Here is a 16,812-nt window from a genome sequence, read left to right as displayed (position 1 = left end):
GACGGAAAAATGTCCACAGTCGAAGAGTAAGATTTGAATTAAAATCTAAAATAATCTAGGGGATAAATTTCGGATGTGATCTCAAAAAGAAATCTTATGGGATATTATGTACTGTGACTCAGTCATCTGGTTTGCCATTCTAAGAGTCTTCTGGGTAATGTTGTAAGTAAAAATGCCTAAGGCATACAAGATACCAACAGAGTTTTCAGTGCTTCTACAAGGGGATGAAACCACTAATAGCATTGCTGTTGTGCAATCTAATGTTGAGGACAAAACCAGTCCAACAGTCTTGTGATTGGTATCAACATCTGAGATGAAAGCTCTGGTCTTGCTTCTGAAAGTTTACCAAAACCATATGTATCACTAAAAATTGCGTTCCTAAATATTCTCATAAAACAGCATTGGAAATATCTCTTATGAGGATATAGGGGAAGTTTAGATTGGATATAAGGAAGAAGTTCTTTACTGTAAGAGTGGTGAGGCACTGGAATGGGTTGCCCAGGGAAGTTGTGAATGCTCCATCCCTGGTGGTGTTCAAGGCCAGGTTGGACAGAGCCTTGGGTGACATGGTTTAGTGTGAGGTGTCCCTGCCCATGGCAGGGGGGGTGGAACTAGATGATCTTAAGGTCCTTTCCAACTCTAACTATTCTATGAGACACTACTTTCTGGTATCAATGGAGATATCAAATTCAGCCAATACTTCTAGGATTCTCTCTTCCCCTGCTAGTAAAAAAAAAAAAATAATAACCACTACAAAAAAACACAGAGGCACTTTATGCTGAGAATTGTTTTCTAATTTTAGGAACAGATCATTCAATCAGGGAGAGAGGTACTGTGAATTTTTCGTTCAAATAAAAAGTATCCAACATTTGGGAGCATATAAATGCTCTTCAAAACAAACTAAGACGCTCTGAAAGACAAGGAAAAGTAAACAAGACACTTGTCTGTTTGCAATGATACAGTTTTCAGAATTCCAGGATATATATGAAAGAGATTCAGTTGAAATTTAAAATGTTATTTTTCAAATGATTAATGAATGCTGGCTACCTAACAGTACAACATCTCCTGGAAACCAATCAAAACCCAAACCTACAGCTTTTAGAAAAAAAAATCTCCTGTGCTTTCTGAGTTCCACAATATCTGTAAAAGGAACTACAAATAAGAAACTAACTGCTAAAGCTCTTATCAAAAACATGGACTTCCTGTAGTTTTCCAGGCTTTCAAGGGTTTAATTGTTTTTTAAAGTTGAGAAAGGAAAAAATATTAATGAGGAATATAATTATTTATTAGTTATATCCTTCATAAATGTATTTTATTAGACATGACTCTCTCCCCTCTACTAGATACCATCTTCCCTATTTTTCCTTTTAATGAGCATTGATGAAAAAAGAAGCTCAAAGTTTTACTGGCAGAAAAGGCACCATGGAGGAGATTCATAACTACACAAGACCTTCGAATGAATACGTCTGTCTGCAGATCTTATCCTATTCTAGTAATTTTACAGAAATAAGCTTATCTGTGCAAAAGCCTGCAATCTGGTGTCCCTGCTGATTTCACCAAAAAGAACTTACAACATTAGCCTGTATGTCCACTTGTAGATCTGAATAAAACCAAAAGGACTTCTGGTAACTGCATGATCTTTGCTAAAACACCATTTTGCACTAAGGGCCTTTAACAACATTGTGAAGGTGAAAGAAGAGTAATGATTAAACTGGGATGCACCAGTTCAAGGCCATGATTAATTCTTAAGATACTTTCAGATGCAAGACCTTTTTCTAAAACACCCCCTAAGTGCTATTCTTTTTTAAAGTAAAAAGAATTTTACAGGAAACAGTATTAGCAACAACAATAAACAGCATTAATGACATTTTAATTCCTTTTAATGCTATTACTGCTTGTCAATATAATCAGCAGGATGAAAACTACTGAATGGCATCAACATTCTTTAAATGCTTGATCACATTTGGACATTGACCCTGTCCACACAGGTTCAGTTGAATGTGATTATAAGTTTTCAGCATTGTAATTTACAGTTACATGTAAAATGTCCAGCTACTGCTAAGGAGAACTGCAAATAAGAAAGAATTGATGTGTTCATTTTCTTAACTCAATTAGGAAGTTAATTATGTCTTCAACTATTTATTGAATACAGATTGTAATATAATCATTCTTGATTTGACTAACTGATTTTTAACCTCTGCAAGACAAAAAACTCAATTCCCCAAAACATTCAAAGATTAAACTTCTGATCTGAATCCCTGAGGTATGAAATCAGAATGAAACTGCTTTCTGCAGAAATATATTGCATGGTTAAACAAAGGAAATGCCCTGATTATATCTTTATTTGAAGTTTGACAAAAATGTCTATTTTGCTGTGCTAATTATTGCTTTACTCAAGTGATCTCTACAGATTACGACTCAAAAAAAAAATCAGATTGGTACATATCAATTTTGAGCTTTCTGGTGGTAGTGTATCTTTAAATATCATTGAAAAAGGCTGGTAATGTAGAAAAATACATGACACTAAATATGGTGGACTTACTTTGAAAGAGAACTGTCAAAACTGTGCTAGAGCTCAGGATCCTCCAAACGACATCCTGGAACAGAGAAGACATTCTGCCCCTGGCTCTCTAGGTCAAAAGTAAATATTCTACTTGAAATCTAGTCCCGTAGGTGGTTTATTTGAAATATTGTTCTTTATTCCTTCCTCAGTGTATGTACTAGATTAACAAACTGCTTAAACAAAGGCTGTATTCCATGTACACTTGTAGGAAATGCTGTGATAGCACAGCAGAGAAAACAGCATTATCAGTAGCCATTATTCAAGAGTAATATTAAAGAACTCTGGACAAAGAGTTTGGTTTAAGATCTTAACCATTTAGCTACAAAAATTAATTAGAGCCCAACAAGTACCAGATAACTTCATATATGTAATATGTATATAATAAAGGCTGCCAATGCCCTCATCAGCTGAAAGTGTCAAAAAAGATGTTAACTTCTCATAATGTTGAATTGAAGCAGAACAGCAAACCATCAACATGATGTGCCGTTGAAAAGGCAAAACCAGCTACAGGATGTATCAGTAACTTCTTGCAGAGCTAAAATACGCAGGATCATAGAATCACCCACGTTGGAAGGGAACTCGAAAGAGCATTTGGTCCAAACTTTAATGGGAAAGGGAGCTTAGATGAGAAATAAAATACAAATACTTCTGCACAACTCATATTCCATCTACAATCCTAGCCATATGCTTTCAAAGAAAGGCTGATTCACATTCATGCAAGTTGAAACAAAGTCTTTAAAATTAATGAATAACCATATACTTGAAAAAAGAAAAAAAACCCCTTGGCTTATTTTGTCAAAATACACAAACAAATTGCTAAGAAGTACTGTTCCCAATTAATGTATTGCTTGGTAACGCTAGACACTATTCTAGTGCTGATAATCATTCTCCTGACTTTGTGTCCCTATAAATTTTTATCCCTACCAGCCTTAGACGCTGGTACTCAGATTCTTCCTCTTCTGCCAGTCACAGTGATGGCAGAAGTAACTAGTAGTTACTGATACACATTAACTGTCTCATGCGCCATCCTTGCATGCTGTCTCCTATCTAAAACTGAGACAGCTGACTATGCTACACAGTCCATATTTTTCAGTCTACTCAAGCTATTTGAAAGCCACTATATAAACAAAAATACTGCAGTACACTATCAAGTGTGTATTTCAAGCATGCTGTTGGACAGTTTTAAAATTCCCTCAGAGTTAACTCTGTAAGACTATCTTATTCTTGTCTAGGTTAACACTGCGATGTTAATGTCAGTACTACTCAAATCAGTCTTGGAAAAAATGATAATTTTTTCTTTATTTCTTAGTTCTTCTATAATTTTCTTACAAACTTTTAAAAGCCTTTGTTGCTTTTCTTAACCTTTCATTACTCTAAGGCAATACAGTCTGAAATTAATATCGACACTAAACCAATGACATTACTGATTTTACAAAAAAGGGCAGGTTGAACAACAGCAGTGAGATTAGTAACACTTTTGATTAGAAATATTAGTGACTGATAAAGCTAATGAGAATTAGCCCCAAAATCTAGATTATGAATCTTTGTCTGATAGTACTATACTGAACACTGTATTAATGCAATGTTTTTTAATTTACTTATTCTGCAAGTAATGAAGACACATATGCTAAGATAAGGAGTTAATAAAAAATATATTAGTAAGGAAAATCTGCATACCAGAGCTGCCATGGCCCAGCCAGTTTTGTTGTAGATGAACTCCAAGTTATTTCTTCGCAGGTACAACAATCCACCAACAAGAGATACCAGAAGAGCCAGTGCAATTGTACCAGAATAGTTAGGAGGCCTGAACACTCTAATCTGGAAAACATAAATGAAAACACAGATTGCAATAAATGCATACATACAGCTTGTCCTATATATAAATAAACAGGGAGTACCTGAAATCTGGTTTCAGCATCAGAAAGACTAAACCCTAATCTTATATTTAACTAAGAAAAAAATAGTACTTCCTTTAATACATACATAATTGGAAACAAGTTTTAAGCATCATACTGAGTTGCTAAATTCCAAAATGTTATTTCTTCAACACATTTGCAGGGTGTCTGGATTAGAAGCACCTACCTTTGGATCTATCTGGTTTGTAGAAGGTTTGCATTATATAAGATTTACTTATTAACAACTAAATATCACAGTATCACTACCTGTTTTCATCCAAAATAAGACTACATACAATTCAACAAAGCAGGAATGGAATATAATCTGCAAAACTGCATAAATTGCCACACAAAGACACATTTGATTTCAACTTTTAAAACTGTTGAAAGACTTACATGAACATCTGTTCTGTCAGCTATCCATTTAGCTAGCTGCTCAGCTGCAAAGCCAATTCTCTGCAGGTCGAACGTGTCAGCTCTCTTGGGTTTACCTTTTGGAGGAAAATGCATGAAAGTCGGAGCAGAGTTCATGTTCAGCTACAAAAACAGAAAAATAATAGGAAAAAATATTGTAACTCTACCCCCAAAAAATTGTACCTTTTACATACATGACAGCACAAGCCTAATCAGCATGGGAAGTAGTATTTTCCTCTACACATTACTCTCTTTTTATACATCTTCAAGTATAGTCCTGCAAAAAAAATAATATTCCTTCCAGTAGATTGGGATGTTTAATTATTCAGAGTATTTCACCCCCAAACTTTTCTGAGCATCTTAAGCTTTAAAGTTCTTATACACTGGAAGAACTTTCCTGTAAGTAGTAAAACAGAGACCCCACATCCACTCAATCTGTTCAAGTATATTTGGCTATAATTCTAGGGCAGGAAAATAGTGTGACACTGTTTCTCTTGCCTTATACAATGTTAACTAGCCTTCCATTCGCTTCAAGACACACTACCCAATGGTGACTAGTCTTTTTTGAATTCAGATAGGCCTAGGTAACTAGCTTAGACTACATAACTTGCCCTATAAATTACACAACCGTGTTGATGTCACTGGAACTATTCACAGTATATATAAAAAAAAAACCCAAACAAAGATGATAAACAAATATATTTATATTTTCCACTTTAAATTTGACTTCAACTTTGGTATAGGAGAATATAAGTGTACTATATCAAATTCCTCCATATTCAGTCCATCTTAGAAACAGTGCAGCAAAACACTTGAAAAACTTAACATAGAGTCATAAACAAAATCAGCGCAATAATTAAAGATGATGCAATATGGAGAGCTTTAAATAACAAAGGCAGAGTAAACCTGTTTGTTTCATTACTGCAAAATGAACTTTATCACACTACCAAAACTCAACATTTAATCAAGTACAGAACTGAACAGAAATCACCAGCTACTAAAATATTTTACATCTAAGCAAAAAGTAGCCCACTTCTTTAGTAAACTGATTTGGAAATAAGAAAGAAAGACTAATATAAATGTTGTTAAATAGTTTAATGAAGTATTTTATAAGATACGTATATGTTCTGACATTGTATAGAGTTTGAGGGCAGCTGCTCTTCAACTGCTTTGTCATTTCTCTACAAACAGAATAAAACCTAAAAAATCAGTCCCATGACTTTTGAGGTGTTTAATGCTATGGCATCCATATTACATGCCTTGTTTGTACACAAAAACATAAAGCAAGCCTAAACCACACCTTTAAATCCACCTTTAAATAGCCATTAGTATCACCTATCCTTAACGCTGTATTTCTCAAACACAGTCAAAAACTTAACCTATTTTATCTGTCTTGCTTTTACATTAAATACATACCACCCGAAATAAACTGAATCTGTACTCTTGTACACAAGGACTAAGTTGGACTGGACTATTCCAAAATGTATTGACTGGCTTAGGCAAGACCAAACAACATTTTGCATTACTGTAACCATGTAGGATAATGCAAAATGACTTTAAAGCTTATTTGAACTAAATTTTTTAAGGCAAAATCATAAGCCGTTAAACATTCTTTACACAACACATTCTCAGATCTCAACTGGAAGAAAAAATATTTACTAAACAGTAATTAGACTTTTTTAATTTAGTATTTCAAAAACAAATATAAATTTTTTGGAAAGGACCTTGAGATCATCTAGTTCCAACCCCCTGCCATGGGCAGGGGCACCTCACACTAAACCATATCACCCAAGGCTTCATCCAACCTGGTCTTGAACACTGCCAGGGATGGAGCATTCACTACCTCCCTGGGCAACCCATTCCAGTACCTCACCACCCTAACAGTAAAGAATTTCTTCCTTATATCCAGTCTAAACCTCTGCTGTTTAAGTTTCAACCCGTTACCCCTTGTCCTATCACTACAGTCCCTAATGAATAGTCCCTCCCCAGCATCCCTGTAGGCCCCCTTCAGATACTGGAAGGCTGCTATGAGGTCTCCACACAGCCTTCTCCAGGCTGAACATATCAGAGAAATGCATGTCGGTACTTATTATTTCTTTTCAAGTGATGTGTTTCACCCTGGTGACTCAAGAGTGGATCATAGATTGTTCTCCAACAGTTGATTTTTCACTCCTCAAAGCAGAAAATCTAAACCAGCCTTTTTCCTATTCCTTGAACAACTTCCAGACTAACACAAATATTACTGGAGTTGAAGAATATTGTATTATATAAAAGCAATTAAAAAGCTCTTTTACTTAAAAAGCGTTTTTCCCCTAATGATAAAATAAAGGAAATCTTTAAATGCAAATGTTAATTACACTCACTTAATTCAAATAAATTACATTAATTATGGGTTGAAAAATAGTTTGCATACATATAATGTATCGTATAAATAAACATTATAAACAGCATCTGGAAAATACTAGAAGTGGCTACAGGTATAATCTATCATTGCTAATGTCACAGAAACCCTAATGCCTGATGTTTTTAACCAGAAAGAACTTGTGTACAACACACGGAGGTACATACCTACACACAGAAAATAATTTATTTTGTATCAGTTGGCAAATCAACATATAGTTCTAAAAATTAATAATGGTTTACAATATTCAACATTTACCTGTTGAAAAACATCTGCACCTTCATCATAATCCACTATTGTGAAAAATAGTTTGTTTGAGAAAGCAGATGAATAGCGCCATGAATTAGCCAGCACTTGATATTCTTCATTAGCTTGCCTGCAAAGGAAAAGAAACAAAGGTACATCCATTTGCTGGATATTTGTACATGGCATTTGCTGGCAAGAATGATTCTATAACTAGCTGCAGCAGTCAGATGAATTACACTTGCAGCAGTACCATTCTCAACACCCATATTATTAAAAAGTTCCAGCTAGCTATGCAACTTTTTGCTTCAAACTTATCTTCTCCAAAATTAAGTGTTAAGTCAAAGTATGGCACAGAAACCCCAAGATGATGTTAACAAAAATGAATATTTTCCATATTTAACAGTCTCAGAGAAGAGAAGTAGCCTGAATAGCATGCATCACATAATCTGCTAACAGATCCATGTAAGGACATGCTTATGTGACCCTCAAGTATAATATCAGGAGAAGAATTCTGAAATCCCTTTCCAGAAAAGACATCCTCTACACACACAACCACAGAACCATAAAACCACAGGTTCTACCTCAGGAAAAATCTATAGCAATGAATAATTCAGAGGAAAAAGAAAGAAAAAAAAAAAAGAAAAAAAGACTGAAAAACAATCTGAAAGGATCCTTGCAGTACTTTGGGCTTTCCACAGGCTCTTTTGCTAATTATTTTATCAAAGGAACTAAAGTATTTTATATTACTAATTAAACATAAAATTATAGTATATTACTAACTGTACCTGCGTAAAGTCCAAAAAAGGTTATACCACATGACAATTTCTCTTTGCATGTGGTAAGATGCAGAAACAGCATGAATAAATGTATTCTGCAGTTTTTTTCAAAAAATTGTTTCAATAAAACCAGTTCCATGTGTCTGATGGTGCAGGACACTTTATTTAAAAGCTGTAGATGCAAAAATCTCTTTGCTGCAAGAGAAACTCAGCACTAAACATACATTATACATATTGTAGCTCGAGAGAACAAAGAGGCGGAAAGGGAATCATAGAATAGTTAGGGTTGGAAAGGACCTTAAGATCATCTAGTTCCAACCCCCCTGCCATGGGCAGGGGACACCTCACACTAAACCATGTCATCCAAGGCTCTGCCCAACCTGGACTTTAACACTGCCAGGGATGGAGCATTCACAATTTCCTTGGTAAGGGCACATCGAATGACAGGACCACAGATGCAGAGAAGAGATTCAGAGCAGCCCTGTGGAGAAGGACTTGGGGGTGTTGGTTGATGAGAAAATGAACACGAACCGGCTTCAGTGTGCACTCACAGCCCAGAAAACCAAACATATCCTGGGCTGCATCAAAAGGAGCATGACCAGCAGGTCAAAGGAGGTGATCCTGCCCCTCTACTCTGCTCTTGTGAGGCCTCACTTGGAGTATTGTGTGCAGATCTGGTATCCTCAACATAAAAAGGACATGGAACTGTTGGAACAAGTCCAGAGGAGGGCCACGAGGATGATCAGGGGACTGGAGCGCTGAAGATACGCTGAGAAAGTTGGGGCTGTTCAACTTGGAGAAGAGAAGGCTGCGTGGAGACCTCATAGCAGCCTTCCAGTATCTGGAGGGGGGCTACAGGGATGCTGGGGAGGGACTATTCATTAGGGACTGTAGTGATAGGACAAGGGATAATGGGTTGAAACTTAAACAGCAGAAGTTTAGACTGGATATAAGGAAGAAATTCTTTACTGTTAGGGTGGTGAGGTACTGGAATGGGTTGCCCAGGGAGGTAGTGAATGCTCCATCCCTGGCAGTGGTCAAGGCCAGGTTGGACAGAGCCTTGGGTGACACAGTTTAGTGTGAGGTGTCCCTGCCCATGGTAGGGGGGCTGTAACTAGATGATCTTAAGGTCCTTTCCAAACTTAACTATTCTATGATTCTATGATCCTATGTCAAGAACCTCCCCATTTCCTGAGATCATTCTTAGGCATAAAATATATTACAACTCTAGTGGAACTGTGTTGTATCGAGGAATATGCTGTACATGAAAAAAATCTATCATTTAAGAAAAACAGTTAAAATGAAATGTTATGCTCTCTTGCCCCCCCCAAAAAAATAATCCCTAAATATTATGAAATCATTACAAAGTAATATAAAACTCAAGTTTCACCATTATTGCCTGATTGATTAAAATCTGCTACTCAACACAATTTGTCAATGGGCAAAGTTTGCAATTGTATAAAAAGAAAAAAGTGATTTAGGCGTTAGTTATTTCTAGAAACAGATACTAATATTAAGGAGACTAACATATTCACTGTCATCCTGAAGAGGGCAGTCAGACAACATCAAAGGAACGCTGTAAAATCTTAAATAATATCTGTAGGGCACTGGTCTGTTAAACCCACTATATTAAAACTGAACCATTTTTATTATAAGAACACGATAAAAATCATTTAATTTTGATGCCATCATTCTTCTTATTTTACCTTTCACTTAGGATGAAACAGTATTTCTGGGAGATTCAGATACTCCAGTTATGCCCCCACTATTTGAGAAACTTGTTTCCACTGATCTCCATCTATTTTGCATCTTTGACTATTCTGAATGAATATAATGGGTAGGAAGTATCACTTCGCAAAAGGTTGCCTTAGATTTTCAATAAACGGATTCAAAGCATAATTCCATCCTCACACTGAAAATAGAAAAGCATAACACATCCTCTCTGCAGCTTTTGAAGAATGCGTAGAAGCAATAGTGAAACAAGGAGAGGCAGAAATACAAAGCTACAGGATTACCACATGCAGAACTGAAGAACATCCTACAGTCAGTCCACTGTGTAAATTCCAATGGATACAATGCTGATACAAGCACACTAATAACTGGAGCACTTGTTACTCTTTTTCAGATACAAAAAAAAAAGCGCAAGTACTTGTCAGGGAAAAAAGTCAACCTCCAATTAACATCAGGCAACATCAACTCTCTCACTTCTTATCTACCTATAGCTATCATTAGTTGATACCAATTCTATGTTTGTTTCTATGAAGTAATGCTAAGTATATGAAATTATCATTATCTGAAATACTGTAAAGGCATAAGGCAGAACTACACTTGGTATGAACTCATCAGAATAGTAACATGCATAGTAACACTACAGTATTACTGTAATAGTAACACTGCTCATTAGTTTGACAGGATTTTTTGATAGAAGGTTTAAATGTTATTGCTGCTACAGCCACCTCTTAAGAATTTAATCAGAACAGCAACACAGGAGCTAGCAACAACAATAGTAATATCAACCAGGTAGCAGAAAATAGTAGCCAAATCAAAAGGGAATGTTACTATTAGATTTACCTATAAAATTCAACATAATGAAAAGTAGCTTCCTAAGCAAATGCTCTACAAAATTTTCTTCTAGTACATTGGAAGCATCCATGAAACATTAGAAGTTTTATTTTAAAAGATAAAGTAGATAATCAGATTTTTTATAGCTTCAGCTGTATTAAATTGGATTAATTTTATCCAATAAGACCAACATTATAGTAAGAAAAACACAAACAGAATATTAGGAAAACAATAAAGGAGACTGTGGAATTATCTGCCAAAGAAACCAGTAAAGCCTTCTTTTTTTGGCAAACTATTGACTGCACAAAATAATTACAAATGTACAATTGCCAAAGAATGCATTACCAGGTCACCTACCCATTCTTACCCATCTGTTTAAAGTAAACGGTCATCAATGCTGCAATTTACCTCCAAAACTTTTGTTTTTTGTTTGCAATGTTTTTCCCAAAATGAAGAGACAGCTGAATGCAAATTTTTTACTTCTTCTCAGGATCAAGAAAATAATAAATTCAGAATACTTATTTGTTTTTATTTTTGTTTAGGATGACTTATAATGTCACAACAAAAGGCACTGCAGAATCTGCAAAAGTGTCAAAAAAAAATCAACACATAAAACAAAATGAAGAGAGTATGGACACTAGCTGAAAACTACAGCGCTTATGCAATCTAGATACGTATAATAGGAATAGGAGCAGAAAGCAAGCTAAAACCCACGCTATTGTATTTACAGCATCCCATGAAATTTCCAATATTCTACAGATGAAAAGAAGCTAGATCATATTTTTGTAGGGGGTGAAAGGGGACTTGTGACCACAGGAAGAATGTGTCTCTTATAATGCCTTGTTAAACAGGACTCATCAATACTTTTATCAAGCCCCTGAAGTGCACTGGAAAAGCAATTGCAGAACTTTCAACAGCTCCCTCCACATTTCCTGTTCCTTCTTTGAACAAAAGTTCAAAAGATAATTCACTCTCAGTACAGTTAAGAGACCTGTCAATGATTTTCTCAGTACCTGCTCTTGATCAACCAGCAAAAAAAAATGAAAGGCAGAGGATCCTGTTTTTTCTTTCTGACAACACCTCCTTGACTGTCAGAATTCTTTTTGCTGTTGAACTATTCTTTGACTGGCTACTTGAAAACAGTTTCCTGAGATACCTTCCTGAACAGGGAAACCAACAGAATTCTCTTTTCTAGATTAAAAACTCTCCCTTGGAGATCTCATTGATAGGGCAGATGTTAATAAAATTATCTGGGATCTCTTCTCTCATATTTTATGTATATACTTTATATGTATATTTACACACATGCAACTTTAGCTAATGGGAGTAATCCTGCTCCTTTCATTATAATGAAACTTCTGATGATTTTAAAAATGCAATACTCTGGTGAAGAAAATTACTGTCTACACAAACTCCTCTGCACTACCAGCCATTTCTAGCAGCTTCTTCATAAATACTGTCTTTACAAAACTGTGTTTTCCAAGAATCTGGAAGCAGATTTGTTACTTCCACAGTAAAACACTATTAAGCACCATACAGGACTGAAAAAACATAATTTCAGTTTGGGTAGTTTACATGTTTGTCTCTGCAGATTGTCACCTGCCATTACTACAGTCTTCCTGTGTTGTGTTTCCCCATTTTTCTCCTGACCATTTATGATTATAACCATAATCTTTAACTTTATCTGCAATGATTCAAACTGGTTCAGGTAACCCTATAAAAGAAACATTTGGGAATTCACAGGTATAAGCAGGTACAACAAAGTATGCACAACAAGATCCATTTGTTTCAGCTGGCTTAAAATTCACAGAGAGATGACATATTTTAACCATTATAACAAACTACTGAAACAGGTCAACGTATAGGCCCTATCCACTAAAACTCTGTACTTTAGCCTCTAACACTGCTCCAATGCTTTCAAGAAACATGGAGGAGAAAAAAAGACGTCGAGAAAAAAAAAAAAAAAGCAAACACCACAAAACAAAATACACATCTTTTTGCTGATGGGCTTCTGTTCGGGGGCAGAGGGGCAACTCAAGTGATCAGTTTCATTTCTCTGACTCAGATATCCCCTTCTAAATTAAAATACCCCAGTAATGAATTCCAAAAATTAATCAGACAAAAATGAAAGACATCTCTGATATGCAAAACAGAGACAGTTGTTTCTGCCAGTGAGACAAGAGAAGCAAAGCTTAGGAAATAAAAGACCTCACATAATTTGCTTATAGCCTGATCAGATGGTACAGCAACAAAGAAAAAGCTAATGGTAACAATGAATGAAGCAGAGAAACAGCACAGTGACAGTTTCAGCATGCTAGAGCTAAAGCCTAGGTGCAGCTGAATATCAAAGCACTAATACTCAATTGAGCTGAGTGAGGGTGGGGGGTTGTCGCTGAAGTCTGGTTGGTAAAATAGCGTTGAACCTTTTGGGAAAACTTAGTGATAATAAAACGTGAGAAGAGACTGCAAGACACAGAAGATGAAAAGCAGAGAAGCTGAAGAGAATTTTCACCCAAAAATGCATTCAAGTCAGGTTAGTAGTTACTATTTGCCTGGATGCAGTACAAAAGTACAGGATGAGAAAGTCTTCACCTCTGTGAAGATGCTGCTGTCGGAGTGACCATTCTTTTGTTCTCCTCCTTACATACATAAGGTTGGGGTTTTTTTTTCCTCAGTAGTGTGACTGATGTGGGTAACAGATAGAAACTATCTACTTGAGTGAGTAGCTCAGCACAAACAAAAAACTGAAAGTGGTCTTACATCCAGAGGAATCACTGCTTAGAGTTAGATTCTAGTTCTGACTGTTCAACCAAACAAAAATAAAAACCCCAAACTGATTCATCATCACAGCGTAGAGGTCCTTCTTATGTATCAAACTCTAATGCACAGAGTGTATAGACCAAGAACAGTAGCAACAAGCAAAGTCAATTAAGACTAAGTTTGATTTCCTGGGACCAAAACTGTTTAATCAAACATGCTTCCAAACACACACTAAGAAAACCCCATATCTTCAATTGTTAGAAACACTTCCCATCCCCATCAATGACTTCACATTCGAAAGCACATAGGATATCTAATCTATTACGGTTAATTCATATCTCAATAGCATCTATGTTATCTTGAACCTAAACAATTATGTAAACAGCAAAACTGACATTTATGCTACCACTAACACAGTTGTGAAGGAATCGCATAGCTTAGAATACTGTTTGGACTAGAAAACTCAAACTTGCTTGTCCACAAAGCTAGATGGAAATGTACTCCAAATTCTGCTTTAGGATGAAGATGGAACTTCTTTTTAAAACACTCTAGAAGAATGACTAGAGGTGCTACTAACATGTATACGAAGCTGCTCCAGATGTGATTCTAACATTTAAAAGTGAGAATCTTACAGTGTGATAATATATGTATCACATTATGTTAAGTAACTTTTGCTAGGGAATACCTACAAAACGCACAATATGCTTTGGTTTTACTGAAAAAGATCAGCTCCTTTATCTCAAACTACATTCTCTTACATACAGAAGTTTCATCCAAGTATCTGTAGTACCAAGGACTTCTTTGTATGTGTCATTTTAAGAATAAGCTGGTATTATTTCCAAATGCTTTCACAAATCATAACTGTTAAGTGATTTATGTGACTGATGTTACAATGCCTTCCTCGCTGTGCTCCGAAAAGCATATGATTCTCCAAGATGAATTTGGTCAGCTTTTTACATGTAGCTCCTTGCTATATGGATAGGTAAGACTTCTTTAAAATGGTTAAGTATCATGCCTACAGGTATTTAATGACTCAACCTCAACCAAGTTTTATCCAAAATTTGGATCTTCGCGAGTATTAGAAAGGATTGGGGTGGGTGGGTTGGGACGGGGTGCGGGGTGCAGAATTCCTTCCTTCATACCCTCTACACAAGGTAAAAACTACATCATCCTTCAGCAATGGACAGACACAACAGTCCTTAGTCTGACAGAGAACTTGGCTCAAACTGACTGTTTCATTTTGAAGAGTGCCAAAAGTGACACTAACTTTCTGAACACAAAAAGCTATTTCTCCATCCCCAGTACCACAATCATTCAAAACACCTGCCAGAAAAGTCATACTGATTTTACTGTAAACTCATTTTAACAACACTCTAAATATAACTAAATGCAAAATCAGATAAAACAAAGAATACAGTTTAACAATATAGGACACACATGATCTCTTCTGTCCTCAAACATGCAAATCTACAATGGCCCACTCTAATAGCAATCAGCTTTAACTGCTCTTCTACAGAACAGGACCACACGTCCTTCCATTTCTCCCCAACTTGGTATTTACTGTTTTGTTTGGTTTTTTTTAATAGTACTATGTTTTTCACATTTAGCATTTGATGTAGCTCTATGCAGCGCACAAACATCTTTTATCCATTTTGAAAATACTGCTCCTCTGTTCATCCTCTGGATGTTTAGAAAAGGGAACACACTGAAACGTCAAATCCAGGCACATAGGGAAAAGACAAAACCTTTTTTTTTTTTTCAAAAAAAAGGCTGATTCTGTGGTGCATAAACATAACAAGGCTCAAATTTTAGTGTAGGGGGGAGGAAGTACCAATGCTTGTGACAAAGTTATTCAAAGTCAAAAATTCCAGTCTAAGTGCCTTTTTCTATTTGATATATGACATCGATTTCTTTTTGTATGCAATTGTTCTGCAAATATTTTGATGAGTAGCAATAAACTGAAATCTTGGACAAAAGTATCCTCACAGAATATTATAGATTAAGATAAAAATCTATTTTTCCTTTAAGCAAACTGGCTAGTGAATAGCTAACAAAAAAGTAATGCATGCATTTCATATCCTTTCAGTGCTCCTGTCCATTAATTAGCCATTGATTTGAAAAAGTCAATTTTCCTGATAATGGTTTTATGTGCAATACGATCAACCTCATTAAATTCCTTTTATTTCCAATGAAAAAGTAGATCACACATAGACATTTATTTAAACAAGCCCAACTGAAAGTAGTATGTTGATCTTTTTCCTTTATTTTATGCTTAAAGATTTTCAGTTACATCTTACATAAATGGCTAGCCTGGCATATTACAGGACAAAGTTTTTAAGTTCTTTTTCAGTAGAGTAAACAATATACAACTGTAAGCAAAATTAACTTCCTTAATAACATCAATATTTATATTGTTTTCACATGCCCTACAAAAAAGCTGCACATAAGACAGGGAAAGAATCTGCTATGGCTGTTACGGCAAACTGACCTTTATAAAGCTAAACTTAATGTATCTCTTATAGCTTTATCTACTTTGTAGGAAAAGAGAAATTATTTAAAATAATATGGTAAAGTTTCAATTACTATTTCATTTCCTGAAGTTGGACTGTGGCAACATAAAGAAGAAATAACAGCAACCAAGGGCTGTTAATTGGACTTCAGAGCATTGGAGCTTCTGTACCTACTCCTTCCCCCCTTCACTGTTTGGCTGTGGAGGATGAACTCACAGGAATGCAGTTTATATACTCTCCCTCAAAACTGACCAACTGACTTCAAGGATGAAAAATTAATCTACAAAAAAAATTAATAAAACCCATATATTACTACAGGTACACAAGTTAAAAGTTTATATTATAAATGTCACATTCCAACACCTGAGAAATCTAATATGCTGCCACATTTACCAGTTTTGCATTATTGTTTAAAGGACCCCTATTTAAAACCAAGAAATAACATTTCTTCATATACAGCTTATGTTTTCCATAGTTCTATGGAGTATTTTGCTGCCTATTTAAATACATTTTAGAAATCCTTGCATAATGATCCAATCTGTTACTAAAAACAAAAATTACTAATGCATACTTTGGCCTAGGAAGATTTTATTAGCAGTTTCTCTTTTAGTCATGCATTTAATTACCTTACCAGCTTTCAGTCCCTTGGTCCTATTTCCATGTATATCATTAGTCATTTTTTTGA

The 16,812-nt window shown here is 35.5% G+C and overlaps 1 protein-coding gene across 1 annotated transcript in view; it reads right to left on the bottom strand.

The window, feature by feature from the left end:
- Positions 1-16,812, bottom strand: part of TUSC3 (tumor suppressor candidate 3) — an 80,056-nt gene that overhangs the window by 60,202 nt on the left and 3,042 nt on the right. Inside the window, exons 3-5 of the mRNA XM_013129046.2 lie at positions 7,532-7,649; positions 4,855-4,995; positions 4,241-4,381 (exon numbers count right to left, since the gene is read on the bottom strand). Coding sequence (XP_012984500.2) covers positions 4,241-4,381; positions 4,855-4,995; positions 7,532-7,649 — 400 coding nt within the window. The remainder of the gene's footprint in view (positions 1-4,240; positions 4,382-4,854; positions 4,996-7,531; positions 7,650-16,812) is intronic.

This window comes from Melopsittacus undulatus, chromosome 7 (genome assembly GCF_012275295.1).
Source record: "Melopsittacus undulatus isolate bMelUnd1 chromosome 7, bMelUnd1.mat.Z, whole genome shotgun sequence".
Lineage (NCBI taxonomy): Eukaryota > Metazoa > Chordata > Aves > Psittaciformes > Psittaculidae > Melopsittacus > Melopsittacus undulatus.
This window is presented reverse-complemented; position numbering and strand designations above follow the sequence as displayed.